Below are 25131 nucleotides of genomic sequence, written 5' to 3'. Positions count from 1 at the left end.
TCACGCGCTCTGCTTTGGTGGCCCAGGTTCAGATCCCAGGCGTGGACCTACACACTGCTCATCAAGCCATGCTGTGGCAGTGTCCCATATAAAGTAGAGGAAGGTTGGCACAGATATGACCTCAGGGCTAATCTTCCTCAGCAAAAAGAGGAGGATTGGCAATGGATGTTAGCTCAGGGCCAATCTTCCTCACACACACAAAAAAAAGATTTTAAAAAAGAATCCTAGAAAAGTTGAGTGAGCTGGGCTTTGAACACAGTTCTGTCTGAATCCAAAGCCTCTGTTCTTTCATCTCTATCACATGGTCTCTCAATGGCCTCAACATCCTGACGTAATGCTCTGAGCATCACGCTTTCCCAGAGACCTCCTCTCATGGAACTTCTTCAGTGGTGCGCTGGTAAGTGTTTAACAGCCAGCAATCTGGGGAAGAGGGCTCTGATTTGTAGCATTTGCCAGTTTCTGTCTCATCTTGACATTATTTTGTGTTATCAATGTGACATCACTGAGTCGGGAAGAGATGAACAGTAACACACCATTAAATAGCATTGCCACTATACAGGTTCAATACACATAAATAACCTCAAGAATAATCAGAAAGTCATGAGTTTTAAGCGTTTATTACCTGTGTTTTTAATGTAATTTATTTCATTGTAAGTTTATATGCTTTAATGTTTAATATTAGTTGTACTTAACATCAGCTTGAAAAAGGATCAGGGGGCTCTCCTGAGCTGCTGTGAGACGGCTCCATATCACCTTTCTCTCTCTCAAAGGATTTTTTCCCCTTCATTATGTTCCCTAGTACTTGTCCAGAAATCTTGTTTGGCTCCTTTTTTATATTTCTGTCGTTTCCCTGACCTGTGGCCTTCCGGTTTTTGTTTTGTTTTAACCTTTGAATCCTGTGTTAGCCTCAAAAAAGACTGAATCCCATTTGAAAACACAACGTCCACTAGGGGACAAAGAAGTTTCATCACTAGATATTAGGAGCCTCTAGGTTGAGAAGGAATGTTTCTTCCACAACGGTAAAATGAGTCCTGGATATTAACATTAAGAATTTTTCTATATCATCCTAAATGAGTTTGACTTTTCTGTTTTCACAATTTGGTAATGCTTTTCTCAGTCCTCTACCCAGGGGCGGGCCTGGTGGCTTAGCAGTTAAGTGTGTGCGCTCCGCTTCGGCGGCCCGGGGTTTGTGGGTTCGGATCCCAGGCGCGCACTGCCGCACCACTTGTCGAGCCATGCTGTGGCGGCGTCCCATATAAAGTGGAGGAAAATGGGCACGGATATTAGCCCAGGGCCAGTCTTCCTCAGCAGAAAGAGGAGGATTGGCAACGGATGTTAGCGCAGGGCTAATCTTCTAAATAAGTAAATACGTAAATAGTAAGTAAATAAATAAATCAATCAGTCAGTCCTCTACCCAAATATGACGTTTATGCCAACCAAGCTAGGACTCCGGACCTAATACAATCTGTTTGTATTAATTATAAACTCCAGAAGGACTTATTTCAGCTTCTACTTATACATGGACCACAAAGAACAAAGAGACTTTGAAAAGCAGAAATCAGAGACCTTCTAACAGGGTTGATGAAAAATTGAAACATGAAAAATCTGACAATGAGTGCATACTCCAAAATCAGTGTGAAGTTGATTTAGGTTTTCTAATTAATTTTTGTTTATTTTTAGGTTTCTAGGGTGATATACGTTATTTGTTTGCTCTGTGGGTGGCTTATATTCAGCCCAGATTTCCAAATGTGCCGTACAGTGAAGAAACAGTACCTAGAATTATAAGTATTGCAGTTTATTTTTAAAATCCCTTCATCCGAGCCATGCTTGTCTTTACTTCTAAGTTTTTGAAAGACGCAGTACTTTTGCTCCTTCCTACAGGCTGTTTTTCACGGGAAAACAGAAAACTGACAGTTGGCAAAGCAAAAAGTTTCCAAACCACAGGCTGTCTGCTACTTGCATAATTACCAAAGCCAAAATTTCCATTTTCTACAAGGCGACTGGAGAACCTCGTTTCTGGTCAACCTGAACTGCAGACAAGAACTAAAATCCCCCACAACCCACGGGCTGTGCTGTCAGCTTTTCTTAGTTACACTTTATGACTTTTCTTGTTTATGGTATCCGTGCCCTCCCATTTTTTCTTTTCTTTTTTGACTCATTGATACTGTGTACCATGATGTCTAAAAATACAGCCTAACAACTGGTTTAAAGTAAAGGGGAACAGCAGAAATATCCTGAACGGTTTTCTGAAAATAAACACTTGACAGTCTTGCATCAGTACCTAATCTGAGTTTCTAATTGGAAAAGCGCAGAGTATTGATCAAGAGAATCCTGCTTTTCTGCAGCTTTCTCAGGAAGAAGCTTCCGTGGGGATATTTCTTCTGTTTTCCCACTCTTCATTTGGTGACTCTTTGTTGAGCCTGGCTCAGCCCCTTACTGACTAGGAACCTCTGGCAAGTTATTCTCAACCTCTTGGGGTCTCAGCTTCTTCAGTGTAAAACGGAGGGCAAAAGATAGCCACTTCACAGGGTGATTCTGAGAGTTCAGTGGATGAAATGTATGTCAAAGCACATGACATTGACAAAGCAGTCAGCACGTGTCTATTTCCATTTCGTGTTGTTGAAGGCAAAAGCAAAGGCCCAAGTCACCATTGGGTCACAATCGGATAAAGAGCAAGAGTTTGTGCAAGAATTTCCCCAGCTTTGGGCACACGGGCAGCTACAAAGAGTGGTTTTGAGTTAGTCTGTTAATTATCACTGAGAAATCAAAGTGGAATTAATCCTCAGCTATTGAGTTGCCTGCTCTCTCCAGGGTTTAACTGGTGCATTGATTTTCAAGTTACATACCACAGCTTGACCTCTTAATAATCCAGGAGAGCTTTTTTTTCTTGAGAAAAATAACAATTTAACCAACTTAAAATAGCCACTTACAATTAACATAATAGCAGTCAACAGCTTACAAATGTTTCCACAAATAACAGTACTCTGCACTGGGATAAGAATAAAGCCGACAATGCATGTCAGGCACTTCGCACAGACCCTAATGCCTATCTGTGCCCAACAGGGTGTATTGCTAGTGATATGATTATCATCTGCACCTTTGAGGTAGAGTTTAGGTTCAATCCGCATTAATACAAGACATTAATACAATTAAACAAGGCTAAATGGGATTGATTCTTACCATTCCCATTTCACAGAGTTAGCAATTGAGATTTAGAGAGATACCATGATATTCAGGCCATGCTCTTACTTAAATGCCAAAGCTGGAGACAAACCCAAGCCTACTGATTCTAAATCCTATGCATGTCTCATGGACACCAGGCTGGTGTCTCCTGATGGCCTTCAGCTCCAGACTTAATAAGTTGTTTTGTTTCCTTCTTTCTCTCTGGCCTTTCTTTTCACAAGCCTTATGAGATCAGGCTGTAATCTGATGGAGGATTGTCTTTTATGAGCGTGCCGTCCCCAGGGAGTGTCTGCCAAAGCTGACCGAAATTGCCTGCCAGGTGGATGCTGGAGCTGCAGCAATGGCTATCCCTGGCCAGCCTTTCTTGTTTGCTTTCCTCCAACCTCTGCTGGGCAGAAAGGAGCTTGCGGTTGAATGCTAATGTCCAGAAACTGGGATATCCCTCCAATCTCTGCTGGGAGCCGCTTGTCAAGAGCAGTGATCCAATATAAGTTCTCTCCATCAGTTTCCTCCTTTCTCATGCTTCCTGGATAAGAAATGAGTTTGCACAAGCTCAGAACTTAATTCCATTGCCAGTTGACCTATCTCAGAGTCCTTATGGTTATCTGAAAATATCTTATTTGTTTAATTATTAATAATCTCTTCTCCCTACTTCTAGAGCAGTTGTTCTCAACCAGTGATGATTTTGAACCCCAAGAGACATTTGGCAATGTGCAGAGACATATTTGTTTGTCACAAGGTGGGTGGGGGTGTTACTGGCATCTAGTGGGTAGAGGCCCGGGATGCTGCTAAATATCCTACAAGGTGCAGGACAGCCGCCACAGCAAAGAATTATCCAGCCACAAATGTCAATAGTGCCAAAGTTGAGAAACCCTGCTCTAGGACAAGTTCCAGAAACAGTGACCTTGTGGATCTCATTTGCTGATCTACATTAGTACTCAGAACAGTGCTTGCACTTAGATTCAACTTTTTGTTTTGTTTTTAGTGCTTGGACTTAGAAAGCGCTCAGTAGATATTGGTTGAGTAAATGAATGAACACATGATGCAGAGCTTTTCCACACTGAATTAATTGCATTGTGTGCTAGACTACATCTTAAGCTCAGAGTAATGCGGAGTCAGGCCCAGGAGGCCACGTAGCTGATAAATATCATTCTGCAGCCAGAGTGCTCACGTAAGCATGACAAAGCCAGCAGCCCAACAGGTGAGGATTAATTCCATCCTGATGCTTAATGAAAATCGATCGCAAACACATAGAGACCTTTTTTAGCAGCTGCCCATATTTCTTCGGTGCAGGCTAGAAGATAGCCAAGAAGTGGTGATTGCAAAAACCTTGCTCCTCGTCTGGTCTTGCATCCAGATAGTGACAACTCTGGTTTGGTGAATCTAGATCAAGCTTTTCCAGAACAGTGTTATGCTTGGTGATCAAGATGATATGTTACATGCCTAAGCTATATGTGATTTAATATATAAGACCTGTTAGATGGGAAATACTTTACAACAGAAATAATATAGCAATGAAGAGCATGGACTCTGCAATCAGAATGCCTGCATTTATGTCCTCCTCTACCTCTTCCTAGTGACTTTGGGGGTTGGGGTCAGTCATTTACCTTCTCTGAGCCTCAATTTTCTCGTCCATAAAGTGAAGCTGGTATTGGAATCTACCCCACAGGGTTGTTATGAAAATGAATTTAGACAGCCCATGTAAATAAAAGAAAGGACTCAGGATAGTGCCAGACACACCATCAGCAGCCATTACTTATTGTTAACATTTTGCCTAACCCAGTTACTCAATTTTGTCTTTGTAAACTGAGTTCTCCCCTTCTTGATCACTCTCCCCACCCTGGCTCATTTTTCTTTCTTCCTTTGCTTCTTTTATGCCACCTGCCGTTCTTCCTTTCTCACTGTCTCTCTTTTTCCTCCTCCACTCCCAGTGAACCTGCCAGGGATGCACAAGAGTCCTACTTTTATACAACTAACAGAAACTGAGATCCTACCCCAGTTCAGAGAAACGTGACCCGAGACAAGTTACTTAACCTCTCTGCACTTCGGTTTTGTCATCTGTAAAATCCAAATAGTAACACTTCTAACCTCATAGGGCTGTTAGCAGCATGAGAGAAGATACCACACATGTCAAGTGTTTAGCGCTCATGTGACATGTAGTAAGTGCTTAATAGAAGCAAGGAGAATTGTTGATTGATCCTGAAAAAGAAGTTCCCAATGATTGCAGATTGGGTGGGTAGGCACTGTCTTGAAAGAACTTGAGGGAAAATCACAGCTGACTCAGTTTGGAGACATCTGTGTCAGTCTAGGCCATTCTCTGAACGGGAGTGTCAGTAGCTCATGTTCAGTCAACACCCAGAGATGATATAAAGGGGCCCTGTTCAGCTCAGGCTGACATCATTTGGGCGAAATATAAAACTCCGTCTGCTCAATAGATCCCAAAGTAAGAATGTCCTAGATACGTCCCTTCTACCTCTCTCCAGTGCCTCCAGAATATCTCATCTGATGAGTCTAATAGCACACCTTGTTCTCTGAGTGGAAAGCTTGTTTTTTTATGTGTAAGTCTGTCTGGGCCAAGGCTTGAGAGGTGTTTTGGAACATCCTCACTTTATATTATGCTCTGCAAATTTAAATCAGTTGTGAATTTGTTTCATTGCTGTGTCTAGGTTCTGACCACTTAAGGCTTGCCTTCACTCAGCAGATACTTATTAACCACATTCTTACCATGTGCCAGGCACTGTTCTAGGCCTGGAGATACAGTGGTGAACAAGTCAATCAGTGTCTCTCCGATGGAACTTACATTCCGATGGTGAACGACAGAGAAGGATAAACAAACAAATAAATAAGAAATATTAAATATAAAGAAAATAAAGCAGTATGACATGAGAGAGAGTGCCAGACTCCACTTTACTTTGAGGACAGGGAAGGCCTCTCAGAGATGGTGACATTTGATTTATGATCTGAAGGACGTGAAAGCAGCCAATCATGCAGTGATCTGAGGAAAGGGCATTCCAGACAAAGGGAATAGCATATGCAAAGCCTCCAAGTAGGAACAAGTTTTTATGTTGAGGGTGAAAAGGAGACCAATGTGGCTGGTGTGTCAGGGCAAGGCAGATGAGTTGGAAATAAAATCGGGGGCAGAGGGGGGCGGGTCAGGTAAACACTGTCGGGGATGTAAGGAGTTAGATTCTCCACCGTGTTGAATGAGAAGCCATTGGGCAGCTTTAAGCGGGGAAGCAGGAATTTGATCTGTGTTTTGGAAACATCACTCACGTGCCATGCGGAGACTGGACCATCATAGGGCTGAACTGGAAGCATGGAGCCTGGTTAGATAGCTGGTTTTGCACACGTCCAGGCAAAGGATGATAGCGGATTAGACCCCACAGAAAATCCTGAGGAGTCATTTTTAGGAGACAGGGCCTCTCATGCTAAGCTTTCAGAAGAAGATCAAAAGGGGCCGGCCCCGCTGCTTAGCGGTTAAGCGCGTGGGCTCCGCTGCTGGCGGCCCGGGTTCGGATCCCGGGCGCACACCGATGCACTGCTTGTTCAGCCATGTTGAGGCCGCGTCCCACATACAGCAACTAGAAAGATGTGCAGCTATGACATACAGCTATCTACTGGGGCTTTGGGGGGAAAAAATAAAATAAATGAAAGTAAACACTTAAAAAAATTTAAAAAAAAAAAACAAAAGAAAAAGATCAAAAGGGAATGAGAGAGAGAGGATACAAAAAAAAGCTTGTTGCTTCCTTACCGAGCTTTCGTATTTCCGTGTTCCAAAGAACTACTAAAGCAAAACCAAAGGAGGCTGGGGTTCATTCTGATTTTTCTGTAGTTGTTATTTCCTGTTGCCTTGTAAGCTGACCCTGGTCGGTATGAATGGTCCTACGCTGCTCTGTCTTGATTTGCCTTCAGGTTTCTTACCAACTCTCTTCTCTCTCATCTCCTAAGTCAGGTAGTGGGATTGGCGTTTGGGAGGGGGGCAGGGGGCAAGTATTTTCACACAGACTGGACCCCCACTATGGGCTACACATCAGGGCGCTTCATGAACCTAGAGGTCTGGCCAGTGGCCGATTCTCACTTCCCTTCTGATCTTCCTCATTTGACCACTGACCAGATGGACAAGGTCGGTCCACCAGCACTCAGCTTAGCCTCTGAGGACCTGCTCTATCAGCTGGGGAGCAAACGCAGGGCAGCCACAGACTGAGGTGGGAGTTTTAATGCAACATGCACAGTTTTAACCTCCATATTCCCCGGGGTTGAATGGAGGAGGTGGTGGCGGGAAGGGTATCAAGTCTGGGGGCGGTGTTAAGTGAAACTTTCCAAAGAGATCATTTTTTTATGTTTTTTATTCCGTGAGAGGCATTGCTGCTGTTAGTTGCGACTGGGTTGGGATCAAATCTGAAACTGTTCTGCCAGTCTCTGTGGGGTTCAAAAGTAATTCTAACATAATTCACACAGACTATAGTAAGAGTATTGCCTACTATCCTTGTATTTGCTTATGAAAAGAAATGTGTGCTTCCTTTGGACGCTCTTAGATGAAGTGTTGTGCCTAACTTGGCAGACTAGAGATGAGCAGATTAAAGAGCTAAAGAGAGGAGTACAGACTCTTAAATCTTAAGAGAAGGCAGTTTGTAATGAGAAATGCTTATTTACTCATTCTTTTAAGTGGACTTTAGAAATTCCTGTTTTTGTAAAGAAAGCAAATTATCAGGATAATCAAATAGAATGTGAAATGGAAATATATTTAATTTCTTCCATGGGTAATAATTACATTGTAAAATGGGGTAGTGAAAAACATAGGCTCAGGAGCTAGTCTCAGGAGCCTAGGGTGGAATCCCAGCTCTGCCTCTTACTAGCTGTGTGACCTCGGGCAAGTTACTTGGCCTCTCCGTGCCTCAGTTTCTTCAACTGTAAAGTGAAGATGATAGAGATATTTACCTCATGACTTTAAATGAATTACTACATATTAAATATATTGAATATGCTCAATAAAATTAATTAGTTTTGTTATTTTTTCTAAAAATTGATGCTGTTTTTTTGGATATAATTATTGTAATCGTATAATGAATCCGTGAACAGTTCCCTTCAAATGCAACTCCTGTTGTTGAAATTAGAAGATAAAGCATCGGTGGGAGTCATGTTTTAAAATAAATAAATAAGAAATGCCCAGTTTGATTTTTTTTTTTCTTTTTGTGGTTACAGTATTTTTTAAAATTAAAAAAAAAATCACTTGAATAAGGTGGTATTAGCTGAGTAACCTTGTGCACACCACTTATGCTCTGGTTTAGAAGTCAGAGTCCTGAGTTTTAATCCCAGGTCTCACATTACTAGCTGTGTGGCTTTGGGGGTCCGTTCCTTAGTTTACCCATATCTCAAGTAATCAGTGGTTATTAAATGCCTTCTAAGATTCTTAATTCTACAATTCTAACTACTTCTAGTCAAATAAATTGGACCTGAAATGAGTTTTCAGGCCTGCTGTATGATACTCGTTTTTCCTCTTGTACCCGCTCAGCTACTCCATTGAAAATGGGCTGTGTGGGAAGGCTTTCCCACAATTTGTCACTGATAGTGTGTGGAATACCTCATGTATATATAAGTGGTTAAGAGCTTGGGCTGTGGGCTTGCGTCTAGTTCTGCCATTTATGAATCTTGTTGTTGATAATCTCTCTAACCTCATTCACCTTTAATATTGGGAGATAAAACTACCCATCTGGGAGTATCACAAGGGTTGAATACGTTAGTATATGTAAAGTGTTTAGTGCAATGCCTGAACATAGAAAGTGCCCATGAGTGGTATTACTAGTGTTATTATTAAGATGCCTCGCTAGGTGCCAGGCACACAAAAGGCACGCAGGGACTGGTGGTCTCCTCTCTTTTTTTCTTTCTGCTCCATCACCTCTGGAGGATTTTTCTACCATGTGCTTGTGAAGTGGCTTGTTAACTTCACACCTGTCGTTTACCTTCTTTAAAATGGTTTAGTAATATTCCTCCCATTAAAGTTTTGAGTTTGTTTTTAATGGGAGAATAAGTGGATTACAGGCAGGTTTAGCTGTTTGTTAATTTTCAAGCAAATAAGGACTATAATAATTGTGGCCCTCAGAAGTGGTTTATTTCACTCTCAGTGGTGTCAGATTGAAAGCCATCAGGAGATTGATTATGAGGCTCAGAAAGGTTAAGTAGCTTCTCTAAGGTAACAGAGATAGAAGAGATAAAATATGATTTTGAGTCCAAGTCTGGCTTTGAACTCTTGTGCAAGTTACATCATTTCTCAGTCCTCAGTTTCCTGGTCCTTAAAATGAGGATGCCTCCTTCATAAGCTTGTGTGGAGGCTGAAACACTACATTAATAAGGGTCAAGTGTCAAGCACTGTGTGTGGTGCATAGCAGGCCTTCCTTTGACGTTGGTTGTGTCTCTTCCCTGGTACCACATGATCTTAAATCAAAGTTTGCTCATCCACGTGACAGGACTCCCAGGAACCTGGCAGATAATAAATTTGGATGAGCCGGAGACCACAAACCCCATCTAAAGAGGGAGCCACTCTGCCCCATGCTGGCCAAATTTTGCCATGGAGGAAATCCATCCAGTGTTTCCAGATCTTACCATCTAAATTTTTATTAAGTGGCATCTCCTGATTTCTAATATTGTCAACTAAAATTTATTCATAAGCATTATTTTGACAAACAAAATACATCCACCACCTTTCAACCTCTGATTTAAGTAAGTGGCAAGGGCAGGCCTTTCTATTGCTAACAATGATCAAATCAGCCCTCTGACCTCACCAAGGAGCCATTCTCCCATATGGGAAAGGGCTTGGTGACTACTGAACACAGTTGTGCCAGGGTGGGCATAAAACTATAGCGATTTTTCTCCCCACTTCATCTGCACTGCCCTTCTCCAGCTTGTACCCTATGTGGTATTTTGTCACCTCACACAGTGAGGTGTTTGTTCAGCCCCACGCCCCCCAGATGTCAACCTCTCTCTTGGCTGTTGTATTGTCATCGATGGGAGCATCAGTGGTTATTAGTAGAAGACTTTACAATGTTAATGACATCATCCGGGGAGTCTGTCCTTTGGAAACTGTTTGCCTTGGCTTAGATATAGATTCCTGTTGTAGCATATGAAGATGCTTTTAGTTGCAAGAAGCAGAATCCAACTCAAGTTAGTGTAAGAGACAATGAGAGAGAGAAGTGGATTTATTGAAGGAATACAGGGGTATTTCATAGAACTCAAGGACAAGAATTCACCCAGACCAGTGGAAGGGACTAGAAGTGACTGGAAAGACATTAGAAACTCCGACATTAGAAACCCCAACTCTCTCAAGCTTTTTCTCTCAGGCTGCATCATTTCTCTTGCCTCCTTCTAGCTACATGCCTCTTTCAGTCTCTATGCAGATGGCTTTCCTTTTTCTCCACCCACAGCAGATCATGGCTGCCCCGCAGCAACCACGTTTTCATCCATCAGACTCAGTTCCAGATTCTCTGGGCTGAGGTTCTGATTGACCCAGCTTGGGTCAGCTGGCTATTCCCTGGTCCAGTCAGCTGAGGCCAAAGGGGCAGGACCAAGTTATAGAAATATGGCTGCCAGCACTGCTTGTGTTTGTCATGAGATGGACAGACACCAAAAAACATTTACTATTTCATTTTCTAGGACAAGATTATGTATTGACAAAAGGAACATTGACTAGGCTGAGGATGGTCCAAAGCAAAATGGAAAGAAAAAAGGTGCTTTTTAAAAATCAGGAAATAAATTCATTTTTATTATGGAACAACAGAGTAGCTTGAAATATGTTATGAGCTTTGACATATTCCTTAATGGATTTGTGTTGTGTGAGTTGATCTTGAATATTATTTCATTATATCTTTCCATAGGGCATGTATTTGGAATTTGCTTCTGTGGGTTTTACAAAAGAAGTGAAATGATTTAAATTGACACATTTATTTATTTCCTCCCATAGTAGACAAGAGTAGAAAAAAGATGACTTTTTTTTTCCAGTTAGACCTTAATTCAAATCTTAACTTGGCTTTTTCTTGCCCAGGTAACTTTTAATAAATGACCTTAAACTCTGTATCTTGGTTTCCGTGTCTGTAAAATGGGAATGTTACCATATCATAGATTTCCCTGGAGCTTTAATGAGATAATATACATAAAGTGCCCAGCTTAGTGACTAGAACAAACAAAGATTTGTTCCCTTTGCCTTTGCCACTAAAGATGTGTATCTGACCTTGGCTTTGCAGATTTAAGGACATAATTAGGGGCCGTGGGATAAAGTACAGCTTGCCCAGTTACCTCTTAGCACAACTTCAGTGGTTCCTATGGGCCAAATCGCCATAATACCATGATCTAACCAACTGAGCTAGTTTTTAGGCTGTTAGATTAGAGCTCAATAAAAAATGTAAGTGCAATAATTAGTATTTTTCACATCGAAAACAGGCTGCTTATCCCACTCTGAGCTTCAATTTCCTCATCTGTTAAGTTGGGGATGAGAACACCAGTCCCAGAAGGTGACTGTGCAGCTCAGAGATGATATATATCAAACACCTAGAGCAATGCTAAGTATATAGTTGGTGCTCAGTAACGGAGGCTATTTTCATTTTAAATTGGGTTTATGTGAGTTATCTGAGTTTCCAGGTCTTATAGTTTTGTACAACAGGAGAAAGACAAAACACTGCCCATGCTTTTCAAAAGTGACCCAGCCATTCCACGTCTGTGGGCAAAGCTGGGTGTGCAAAATTCACTGTGACGTTACTTGTGTTGGCAAAAGACTAGAAACAACCCAGGTGTTTCTCAGCAGGAGACTCATTAAATTGTTATTTGTCCACATGATGATTTGATACTATGAAACCTTTAAAAAGAATGAGATCCGTTGGTGGTCTATATGTGTTGACTTTGGAAAGATCCCCGAGAAATATTGAATTGAAAAAGTGAGAGGCCAAACAGTGAGTATAGTAGAGTTTTACTGGAATTGGAGGGAAAAGAAAAAATATATATACATACATATAAATATCTACATCACACAGAAACCACCGACACATCCATACGCACAGAGATTCACGTATATACATATAAAATTTCTTGATAGTTACACACACACACACACACACACACACACACACACAAATATTAAGAGTCCTTGCAGGGCTGGCCCCGTGGCATAGTGGTTAAGTTCGCACATTCCGCTTCGGCAGCCCGGAGTTCACAGGTTCGGATCCCAGGTGCAGACCTATGCACCACTTATCAAGCCATGCTGTGGCAGGCATCCCACATATAAAGTGGAGGAAGATAGGCACAGATGTTAGCCCAGGGCCAATCTTCCTCAGCAAAAAGAGGAGGATTGGCAACAGATGTTAGCTCAGGGCTTATCTTCCTCACCAAAAAAAAAAGAGTAGTTGCTTCGTTTTCAGAACAATATGTCCAGTATAATAATATTAAATTAGAACACTTAATATGAAAATGTTTTGTAAAATATGTACATGTATATATCTGAAAATACACACAAAGACGGTCTATGAGGATTCTCCTCAAACTGACGGGGTGGTGATTTCTGCAGGTAAATGGTTTGGAGCATGAATTAATCCAGGGGGATCTTTGCATTCTATGCATTGTTTAAATATTTTACAAAGAATATTTCCCTGTATTGCAATTATAAGTGATAAAAATTCAATATAACTAGAAATCTACACATCAGACTTCTTAACTGTGTATCTTAACTATTCTTAATTAATCTTAACTATGGTAGTGATATACTATAAAGGGGGGCAGAGGTTTCAACAGTGGAGACTTTCAATTTTGACTGTAGTATCGTATGTTTTTCTTCCTGTAATTATGCATGTCTTGTATTTATTAAAATTCACCAGGGGCCCCCCTGGTGACGCAAGCGGTTAAGTGCGCGTGCTCTGCTTCAGAGGCCCAGGGTTCACAGGTTCAGATCCCGGGCGCGCACCGACACACTGCTGGTCACGCCATGCTGTGGCGGCGTCCCATATAAAGTGGAGGAAGATGGGCACAGATGTTAGCTCAGGGCCAGTCTTCCTCTGCAAAAAAAAAGAGGAGGATTGGCATTGGACGTTAGCTCAGGGCTGATCTTCCTCACACACACACACAAAAAAAACCACACACACCAATGAATAAAGGCATTTTCATTTGAAAAATAAAATATTGATTCAAGGGAAAATATAGTAGTTTCCTCTGGGAAGGAAATCTACTTTTCATAGTATAATCTTGTGTGTGTTCTTTGAACTTGGTGTGCTGTATAGGCATTATTTTTTCAATATATTGAGTTGTCTTTGCTTTTCATTCTTTCCTTCTTTTAAATCCAAGAGCTAATGCCATCTAATAAATCTGTTTATGACCCAGCGTGTTGATTAACTCAACTGAAGCCGCTTTTAGGCGGCACACATCACATGTGAAATAAATGATAAATTGAGTTCCGGGGTTTGCTTGCCAGTCTGGGCCGTGACACCACTCTTGCTGTCTTGTCCTCGCAGATGACAGAAGGCAGGCACTGCCAGGTGCACCTCCTAGATGACAGGAGACTGGAGCTGCTGGTTCAGGTAGGTGTTGCCCACGCAGGGACAGCCCATCCTGGCTCCCTCTGAGAGCCTCACGGTCAGGCTCTGTGTTCAGGCTGCTCGCTTGTCTGTGCCTCAAAGCCAGTGAGTCAGGATTGTTGAGGGGAAAAAGGCAGCTTCAAAGTCAGAAAACCTCATCTGTATGTATGCGTAATTATAGCCTGGTGACATGGGTTCAGAGACACTTGGGTTCGAATCTCAGCTTTGATGCTGAGTAGCTGTCTGATCCTCGGCAAGTCACTTTACTTTTCTGAACCTCTTGTTGGTAAATTGGGAACTGTAATGCTTCCCTGAAAGGGTTATTGTGATCTGCAAATCTGCATCCTGTCACTTTCCTGCTACATGGCAGTGTCCAAGTTAAATACCCAGTTTCATCAACTGTGAACTGGGATCAAGATTGTCCAGTCTGCCTCACAGAATTATGGTTAAAATCAAGCTTGATTATACATGTGAATGAAATGTCTTTATAAAATATATGGGACTATATGGGCGATGATATTTTAATTATTGATGCTTCTCTCTTTATTCACCCAACACTCTGCACCAAGACTTAAAAAATTGGAAAGTCCCGGGGCCAGCCCGGTGGCGTAGCGGTTAAGTTCGCACACTCTGGGGTTTGCAGGTTCGGATCCCAGGTGTGGACCCACGCACCGCTTGTCAAGCCATGCTGTGGCGGCATCGCATAAAGTAGAGGAAGATGGGCACAGATGTTAGCCCAGGGTCAATCTTCCTCAGTAAAAAGAGGAGGATTGGCAACAAATGTTAGCTCAGGGCTAATCTTCCTCACACACACACACACACACACACACACACACAAAATTGGGAGGTCCCCACTGACAGCCACACCTACAGCTATGGCTAGAATTCTCTCTTTTGACCAAACCTAAATTTTTCTCCTTTCTGAGGCTTGTTCCTAGACCACTAGGCATAAGCTTCAATTAGAATGAAAATAGTACATTCAACACACCAGAGTAGACCTTTTAGTCTAGATTTCTGCCTCTTTCTTTCCTCCTCCTTCTTTTTTTTTTTAAATCATGACCATTCTCTCTTCCCCAACAGCAAACATCCAACCCTCAAACCACCAGAATGAACCCTAAACTGTTTGGCTCAAAGTTCAAAAAGAATCCGTCTAGAATGCCATCCTGCAAATCCCCCTTTCCTTCTCCAGTTCCTGCAAATCCAGCAGCCGCTATCACTCTGAACTTACTGGCTGATTCCAAACCATGCTTCTTGCCACCAGGTCCAGTGCTTCTCAATAGCTCATAGATTAGATCCTTCCTCTACCCAGGTGCTCAGTAAGTACTGGTGAGGAGATGTGTACCATGGGTACAGCTCTCCAACCCTAGAGAGAAAGGAAAAGCTTAGCCTTTGGAATCAGATGGAACTGCCCTTACTAACTGTAACAGCAAGCAAGGTGCTTAACTTCTCTTGGCCTCAGTTGGCTCATCTATAAAATGGAAATAAGAACCCCTACCTCATAGGCTCATTGTAAGGATGAAATGAGATAATGGATATAAGGAGTTCAGCACAATAAATGGTAACTAGTAGTAGTAGTAGTAGTAGTCGTTGTCGTAGTAGTCGTAGTAGTAGTAGTTCTGTCTGTGGTGCTACAGCCTTGGGTCTTGGGCCTCTTCATCTGGCTCCCACCAAGCAACATTATTCCTACAATCCAGGCAGTGAGATGTTCAATATTCTTTGTCTTGGTCGCTAGTACCATACTACATATAAAAGAGTGTGTTTCCAAACCACCAACACGTTAGTAAGCACAGTATTACCTTAGAGGAAAAAAATAAGGTACTGGACTGAATTAGAAATCTGTGAAAATGATCTCATTGATGTTCCTATTCCCATTTCTTCCCCTTCCCAATCTCTTCAAGAATGGTCTATAGTAGCTTAACCTAAGCAGTAAAAGGGGGCAGGTATTTGAAAAAACAAAAGCTGCTTTAAACTATTTCAGGCAGAGGAAGGTGGTAGCAATAAGAGAGAAAGGCCACCAAATTGTTTCTAATCAGATTTTTACCTTGACAGCCCAAACTTTTATCAAGAGAGTTGCTGGACCTCGTGGCTTCACATTTCAATCTGAAGGAAAAGGAGTACTTTGGAATAACCTTTACAGATGACACGTAAGTTTTCGCTTCTTTACCTTCGATCTGGACTACCTACTTACTGTCATTCACAATTAGCAGAAAAGGGGTAAAATGCTCCAAGAATTAGAATATGTCCTGCTTAAAGATTTTTTTTTAATACAAGATTTTTCTCCTAGGACAGTTGCAAAGTGAGAAAAAAAGGAATAGTGACCATTTTAAGAAATCAAAATATTGTGCTAAGGGTTTTAGAAATTTGTTGTAATGAGCTTATTATTCTTTGAAGGAAGTTGTGCTTGCTTATTTAGCTTATGTGTCTGTGATAGAACTATTAGATTGTCATTCACTCATATCTTGAAACTGAATTACTGTTTTGGTGTTGGTGGCAAGAAAGTTTAAAGGCAAATTTGTGGCCCACCTGAAAAATATGTATTTAGTTTAATATGGAATGAACATTTTCACTTCCACTCAGGTCTATTTTATGTTACCTCCTTACTATCTTTTTTTTCTTTTATTTTCATTTTTTATGCTAACTTGGATAGTGTATATATTTGTCAGCAATTTAAATGTTCTCTGAAATGAGGTAGGTATATAACAATAAAATCATAAGCATTTAAAATTCCATGTAAGCAAATGTGTTTGGTCTTACCAGTTCTTTCGTGTGTGTGTGTGTGTGTGTGTGATGGCAGCCCAATTTGCCTACGTTATATGCAGCCTGATACAGTATCAGAGGAATTCTTTTCCTTTCTGGGGATGATTTCCAAAGAGCTCTTCAAATATTAAAATTCAAGGAAATGTGTTCCCCAGACACAAAATATATTGGCCAACCACCCAGCATTCTTTCCGTAACTCTCCCAATTTAACTGTTTTTTCAGTTCTTTAGTTTAACCAGGCAGAAAATAATCTCAAGAAGGAGTTAATTTATTTTTAACACCTTGTGGCTTCTGGTTGTTTCCAGCCTGGGGGAGCCACAAGCCTAAGACCTCCTGGGAATGCCCACGGGCTCTGGACTTGGGCTGGGCCAAAGCCAGGCAACCAAGTTGTCAGGAGACGTAGATAAACCTGAAAACTTGGGTTCCAGACTCAGGATGTTTTCTGAATAGGATTCAACAAAACAGAAAAAACATCACCCACCTCACTCTGAATCACAAAATTGTCTTTGACTGAACAACGCTTTGAGACCCTGTATGCTCAGTCCTCTGCTGGATAAAATAGGAAATGCAGGTGCCCGTTGACCACGTGCTCTCGTTGGAAAGACAGGACTAGTTCATGTGAATCAGTGGTCAAACACACGTACATAGGTTGCCTCTGAATGTGAATGAAATAAGAGCAAACAGTATAAGACATAAAACCATAAATGCATAATGGCTAAGTTATATGGTATAAACCATAAGTACATAAACACTGTAATTTAGGGAGAGGTCACATAGAGTAGAGGCTAAAATCATGAATATTGGAGCAATTTATTCATTCAACAAATATTTCTTGAGTTCCCACTAAATGCCAGTCGTTGTTCTAGGTCCCGGGGATTCAGCTGTGCACAACACAGACGAGGTTCTTGCTCTCATGGAGCTTATATTGCAGTGGTGTGGCCTAGCAGAACAAGTAAACAAACAGATAAATGAGAAAATACCAGAAATGATTAAGTGCTTTGAAGAACAGGATCCAGAAAAGCTGGGGGCAGTTTTAGATAGGATGCGCTAGGAAGGCTTCTAGGAGGTGACGTATAATAAAAACCAAGAACCTTTTCTCCAAAAGTCTGGGGAGGCATTCCAGACAAAAGCCAGTGCAAAACCCCTGAGGTGGGATTTTATTTTTTATTTTTTAGAAAGAAAAAAGAAGGCAGTTGGATAGAATAGAGAGAGTAAGATGGAAAGTGATAGAAGAGAAGGATTGAGAAGGAGGCAGGGATTAGACATCATAGAATCTTGGCAGCTGTGGGATCTTAGGCCAGTTACTTAACATCTCTGACCTTCCAGTTATCTCATCTGTACACTGGGCATAATAATAGTACCCGTATAATAAGTACTACCTAAGGTACATATAATAGGGCACTAGTATTATGTACTATTAAGTCAGGTAAGGTATGCAGAGCCCATAGCACTGGCACACGATAAAAGGGGACTGTCATGCTATTGTTAGTATTGGCAGTAAGATATTGTTCAGAAGGAGGCTGAAGGATGGGTGGAATTCACACAGGAGGATAACTACAGTTGGGCCTGAGGGGCAGGTAGACTTTGGGTAGACTCATTTTGTTGCCAGTGTGTAAGTGTAATGAACATGGTACATTTGCCCAATGGTGAGGAGACCAGCCTGATCGTGGAGTAAGATATAAGAGGGACAAGATCATAGGTGAGCCCTAGGAGTCACGTAGATGGGGGAGGCACCCCTCGGCCACTGAAGGATGTTTTGCAGCAGAGTGACGTGATTTATGACTGTGGTATCACAAGTTCCCCAGACTACACGGTTCATGGTGGGCTTGCCACATGGAAAAGAGGGTCTTGGCCACATGGAAGGCTTCTGGGAAAGCACCAAGCTCAGGTGAGCATAACCAGACTGCATAAATCAGGCACTCAGACTGTGAGACCTTCTCTTCAGAAAGAAAAGGAATAATATGAATGACTTCCTTTAATGACTTGGGCCACCTTCCCCCTCGTCTGCCCAGGGATGTCTTTCTAAATCCTCTACTAGGGGAAGAATGTCTCACTCAGGCGTCTCCTCCGGTTATCTCCTTTGGCGACAGTGGTCAATGGTCGCGGTCTTTCCAAGAAGCCTGGCTCCAAAGTGTCCTCTGTGTACTCCCCTGCAAGTGACAGCAGAGTCTATTTTTGAGTTATGACCAGTTTGGAAGGTGTCTTCTGGCTGTAGCTGTGTTTATTTTCAGAAGAAGTATGAGCTGGGCTTTTGGTGGTGGGGGAGTGGGAATTGGCCATTTCCACCTTTCTGGGGAACAGGTCTGGAAAATTGCTTCTGTCTAAGGGTGTCTCCTTGGAATGTCTTGGTCACAAGCCTAGTTCTTTTTCTTTGGTAAATATTTTTGGAAAGTATTTTCTTTCAGCATTCCCTGTCCCCCGCCCCCCATAAAACCACTGACTCGGATCCCTCCCAGGATGCTGTCTGAATTGCATTTTCCAGCCTAGATGCCACATCAGCCGTTTGCCTTTGGTGAACTTCTCTAAATAGAGGAAGGCAAAATTGAGCAGGACATTTTGTCAGTGAAACTGGCTACTGTCTATACCCTACTCCACAGGCCAAGAAGAGAAATGGAAAAATAGAATTGTGAGGTTACATAATAGAAGTAGTGATGATGACCAACAAAAACAAATTCATGGTCGTATTAGAGGGAAGGGAGGTCGAGTTCCCAAGATTATCCTCGTCAGTACCTTCTGGTGTTCTGTGTGCAGGGTGAGTCTTTCACCCCTAGAGGGCAGTCGCTGCCCTCCTGAGGCAGCGGCCGTTCTGTTCCCCATAATGGTTCCCATCTCCTTGAACCCGTTTCGGGGTTTTTTCTTCCCTTGCTTTGAAAGATTTTGCTGAATAAGCTTTGTTTATGAAGAAATAAATAGGTTTTACAACACAATTGGGCCTTTTGATCACTGCCCCTTCCGATGGGCCTGAGATGGTAGACCTTGTGACTGATACAGTTCTAGCCAAAAAGGAAACTTCCTTTCAGGTTTACCTGCACAGCTTGGTAGAGGTGAATGTGTAGATTCAACTTCTTTTTGAGCTGGTGATTAGATTTATTATATTTGCTGATGGAAAAACTTGAGAAAATCAGATTAGAAGCAATAAGTGCTCTTTGATCTCGTTTTAGTCTCAAAGACTATAAAACAACATGCTGGCCTTAATTATATCTCACTGGTAGAGTTATGAGTAATTTTCACGTTTTTGTTCTTCTGACTTTATCCTGTTGAGATTATGGATGGATTTTTAAAATCTAATTTCTGATTTATCCTTTAAAAACATTATTTTATATTACAATACTTGAATATCTTCTTATAAAAACATTTAATCTCATAATGAGGTCAGTCCCTTTTAATTACCTCACCACTCTAATTCTAGCAATTTGCTCTGTATCTCTCTAGAACCATATTTAAGAATTTTCATCCATGCATAATAGTGTTTTGAGTGTGCTTCTGTGGTTAGTATAATTGATTTATGTTGTATATGTTATTATACAACTTGCTTTATTCATTCTTGGACGTCATTCCATGTAAGTTCATATGAATATACATTATGCTCTTTTAATGATGCCACACCTTTCCTACGTAAAAGCAAAAAGGACAATTCCAAATTAGTCTCATTTTTTGTAAGAAAACTTTTGAGACCTGATACTATGCAATATTTTATGTATTTTAAGAAACACATTTGAACATCTCTGAAATTGGCGTGTCTTTGAATCTGCCATTCTAAACTTGATGAAATACAGTGTAAGAATCCCTTAGCTTCCAGTCCCCTATCTTTATATTTTTTTTACACACAAAAGCAGTAGTTCTAACAACCTATGCTTATGTCGCTTATATCACCTTATTCATCTTTATAATATTCCTCCAAGGAAAGCGAGAGGCAGTTATCAGAAGCCTCATCTTATAATTACAGAAAAAGACACTTTTTCCAGTGTTAAGACTAATAAGTGACAGAGATCAAGCCAACAGTTATTATAAAAGCTGATTCAGCCCTCTAGTCTCCTGGATTCAAATACCAGCTCTGCCACTTTCCTTGCAACCTTATTGTAAAATATAACATTAATATATAAAAAGTTCCAGCTTGGTTGGCACCAAGTAGTTGCTCAATAAAGAGTAGATATTATTATCATTATTACTATTATTATTTCCCCACCTTTTTTGCCCACTTTTCCTATCTACTTATAATGAACACAGCTTAGACTTTTCTGAATCCTTTTAAAACTATTTACTCAAAGACCAAAATGGGTTGGAAAATGTCTTCTGGGCTGTTACAAGTTTTGTTATAATTTGATACCCCACCACTATCAGCATGTCTTTAAGTTTTCAGTAAGCAAGCAAAATGGAGTCTACGCCCTCTGGGAATTTACAGTCTAAAACAGATCAACTAGTTGGACAACCTTGGAAAAGTCGTGTAAACAATCCCAAGCCTGTGCCATCAGTCCTTCCAGTCCCTCATAGGTCAAAATTTAGGGAGAACTGTTTATACCCATGAACCAACTTGGTAAGGCTCTTGAGTAAATAAATACATAAACACATGCTTAAATACAGTAATGCACTGCATAGCGACATTTTGGGCAAGGACAGACTATATATACAGTGGTGGTCCCATAAGATTAGTACCACATAGTCTAGGTGTGTAGTAGGCTATACCATCTAGGTTTGTGTGAGTACACTCTATGATGTTCGCACAATGACAAAATCGCCTAATGACGCCTTTCTCAGAATGTATCTCCATCGTTAAGCAGTGCATGACTGTGTAGTGAGTTCATAATATATATACAGAAACGGCATCCAGAGAGTATTCAACCCCGTAATTTTAAAAAATCTGTAGTATTGTTATCTGTGTCTAATTTCATTAAACCAGAAGTTTTCCCCTTCTTGGCTAAAATATTTCAGATATCATTTTTAATAAGAATTTAAAAATTAATTAATGTTGCCTAGTTTTTTACCTCCAAAGGCAATCAGTGTTATCAGTTTCTTGTTTATCCTCTCAGAGGTTATATATATAAATATATGCATTATATAATATAATATATAATAGATATACATATATGTGTATCTATTTTTAAGTTAAAAAATATATATACTGTATTCACCATTATGCATCTTGCTTTTCCATTTAACATCATTTCTTGGAAATTGTTCAAAGTAAGTTTTTAAAGATGCTCTCAATCTTTTGTATGGCTGCATTATATTTCATTGCTCAGTTTAAATTCATTTTTTTAAACGATACCCTGTTGGACATTTAGTTTGTTTTGAGCCTTTTTGGTATTACAAACAGTGCTACAGTGAATGCCTTTATACATAGGCCATTTTTCACATGCGCAAGTTTATCTTGATAAACTCCTGGAAATGGAAATGCTGATTCAGAGGCAGGTGCTTTTATAATTTTGATAGAAGTTGCTAAATTCGCCTCATTACTGGTTGCGACAGGTCATACACCTACCATCAATGTAACTGTTTCTCTGTGGCTTTGCCAACCCTGTGTATTATCGAACTTTTCTCTGATTTTCTGTTTAATCCTTTTGCTTTTCTTTGCTCTCACAGAGGTCAGCAGAACTGGCTACAGTTAGATCACCGAGTTCTTGACCATGATTTGCCCAAGAAACAAGGCCCAACCAATTTGCACTTCGCTGTAAGGTATGTATCCATAGACACATCCAGCATCCTCACCTCTCTCTATTTTTTTAACATTTCTGGTGATCAGAGATAGAGAATGAAAAAAAGCGACCTATCACAACTGCTATGTGAAAGAGATTCTCTACTGTTTTAGTCTGGGGACCAAGTTACCATAGATACTGTGTAGAACTGTTTTTCTTTGAAGATGAAGGATAGAATCACTTTCCTTTATTCCTCAAAGCCCCTCGGATCAATTTAAAGCTGAAAAACATAGGTAATATATTTTAATACATAAGCATGTTTCTGACTCAACATACTTTTAGGATTTTTGTAATTTGAAACATGGCAAACATTTACTATTACATTTTATGTAGGAATAATGTTTTCTAGAGACTGAAAATAACTGAATTTTATACAATTTCACGCCTTAATTTGAATAGAAGATAAAATGCAAACAAATGCTCACGGAAAGAATTATCTTAACGGTACAGAAATCTGAATTCTGCTTGCATGCAGAGAGACTGCTGAGAATAATGCAAGAAGTCCTTGACTTGTTCTCTGAGCTCTGCTTGGGCAAGTTGCTTAACCATACGTAAAGTCGTCAGTCATTTCCTCCTGAATTGGATGCATTCAACTGAATCAGTGATTTCTTAAAGCCAGCCCACGATGGAAATATTTTTTGTATTAATTATTCAGACTCTAAGATAAATAAAAAGTTATGAAAAGTATCACCGGTGTTCCCCATACCTAGCTTAAGAAATAAAACATTACCAGCTTTGCTGAAAGCCCCTGCCTATGCACTAGCTCCTCTCCCCGCTATCCTGAATTTGATGATAAGTTTCATGATAAATTGTATTTTCCTGGTCTGAAGCCAAATATGATAAAATAAGCTAAGGTAGTAGATTTCCCATAAATCTAAATATGTTTTCATAAAGCTAGATCAACCTAAAGAATGTTCCTATGGTATTCTGAGCTTGTGTTATGTTTTGGATGTTGAAATATGCTTTGTATTATGACATAATAGTGGAAGCTTCTTATTTTTCTTTTTTGGGGTTTTTGTACTATGATTACCTGGAAAAATCATGTTGATTTTCACACTTTTTTTTTTTTTTTTTACTTCAGTATACATCATGAAATCCAAAGTGTGGTAATAACATGTCCTACATTTTTCTTTTTTAAGATCTTTTTTTATATGACTGGATGGTGATTGTGGATGGTAGCTGCTCCTTACTCAGTAAATAAACTAAGGTTGTTGACAACCCCCAATTTGTTTTTTGCATTTTGCCCTGAAATCTGGTTTAGAATTTCTTTCATACTACCAGAAATCATATTTTTAAAACCCAGGCAGGAGGTAGCGTAATGGTGATTTGTCCAGGAGCATAGCTGGTGTGGAAAAGTGCACAGAAATCCTACAGAAAAACATAGGAGTTTCCTGGAAAAACTGTGACATGAGTGCTTGTGTCCATGGAAATGGAGAAAAAGACAAACATGAACTAGCAAGCAATAGGAAAAAAATGCATATTAGTAATTAAGCAGGGGTCAGAAAGTAGAGAAATTTTAATCTCATATTATGTAGAAAAAATAGCTCAACATAAATCACAAAGAATTATATTATCACTGTAAACATTTCAAACTATATGAAAGAATAGAGTGAAAAATAAAAATTACCCTCCACCAACCTTCTTCTCTCACCTCTACCCCCAATTTGCTGCCTTTCGGAGAGAAAAATAAGGATGATAAGTTGTTTGGTCACTTACTTTTTTTTCACTTGCAGAGCTTTCCTTGGGTATATAAAAATCTACTTGATTTCTTTCAGCTTCCGGAATTTAGTTATCCAGTCTCCTATTAAGGCTGTTTCCAATTATTCACAATAAAATTTAGGCTGCAGTTACCATCCTTGAACTTCCATCTTTGTGCACATGTAGTGTTTATGTAGAGTAACTACTTAGCAAAAGCATATGTCTTTGGAGAATTTAAGAAGTACCATTTATTTAGTAGCTAGATTTGTGTACTGGCTCTTTGATACTAATATCGGGTCTATTTTTGGTCTCAAACTACCAGGGGAGAGAACTCTGTCTTCCCTTCTGTGCAAGCATTTATAAGGCTGCCCTGTCTTTTCCAAGTAGGTTCCTGAGATGCCGGAGTAGCCTGCTACTTGTTCACGAGTTTCAGCACTAACTTAGACGACTATCTTGAGAGGGTCCCATAATCACTTGGCCTTACTTTCCCTTAACTACTTGCATGTTTAAAACTCTTATCAAGTTTTTAATTATTCACTTAATTTTTTTCCTCCCAACAGTATAGTGAGTTCATAATAGTCTTTGTTATTATTCCAATTAAGTACTTGTTGTCACTCCAGTTTAATTAAAGAAATGATAAAGCAAAAGCACCCAGCAGAGAGTTAAGTGAACTGACCGAGGTCACTGAGTGGAATATAGTTCTTTGGGGGTCTTGCAAATGGGGTTGTCACACACACACACACCCGCACACACACACACCCATACAGTGAAATCTGTTACTTCTCGGAAGATAGCCTCCTCTTTTACGAAAACAGGACTGTTGGTGATACATCCCAAAAGACGCCACCACCAACCCTCTAGGTTGCCTGTGTTGACTGCAATTTTGGTCACTGAAGAATAGAACCAAAGATAGCATTTGATTCTGTTTGGATATTTGGTCACTACAGAAGCCTCTGGAAATACGGAGGACCTCTTTTGGTATCGAGGTCATTGTCTCTCCCATCAGCATGTATGGCTCACGCACTGGAACATGGCACGTGGAGCCCCTCAGTCGTGGACACCGAGGTGCGCGGTCGCTGAGCAGTTAATATACAATGAGAAGAGATTCCCTACAGTGGTAGCACATTACAAGGAGGTGCATCACTCTTATTCTTAGTGCAAACCATTATAAATATCCAAACGCCAACAATGAAGATAGGTCCGGTAAGTTATGACATTGTTACAGTGGACAGTGATCACCTGAATAAAAGAG

The 25131-nt window shown here is 40.5% G+C and overlaps 1 protein-coding gene across 4 annotated transcripts in view; it reads left to right on the top strand.

Moving 5' to 3' along the window:
• FRMD4B (FERM domain containing 4B) overlaps positions 1-25131 on the top strand; it is a 311911-nt gene that overhangs the window by 176060 nt on the left and 110720 nt on the right. For all 4 annotated transcript variants that reach the window (XM_058562852.1, XM_058562834.1, XM_058562843.1 and 1 more), the window contains 3 exons: positions 13668-13733; positions 15780-15874; positions 22069-22161. In XM_058562852.1, coding sequence (XP_058418835.1) covers positions 13668-13733; positions 15780-15874; positions 22069-22161 — 254 coding nt within the window. The remainder of the gene's footprint in view (positions 1-13667; positions 13734-15779; positions 15875-22068; positions 22162-25131) is intronic.

Source organism: Diceros bicornis, chromosome 2 (genome assembly GCF_020826845.1).
Source record: "Diceros bicornis minor isolate mBicDic1 chromosome 2, mDicBic1.mat.cur, whole genome shotgun sequence".
In the NCBI taxonomy this organism is placed as follows: domain Eukaryota; kingdom Metazoa; phylum Chordata; class Mammalia; order Perissodactyla; family Rhinocerotidae; genus Diceros; species Diceros bicornis.
The sequence above is the reverse complement of the archived record's forward strand: the minus strand, read 5'-3'. Positions and strand labels throughout refer to the sequence as shown.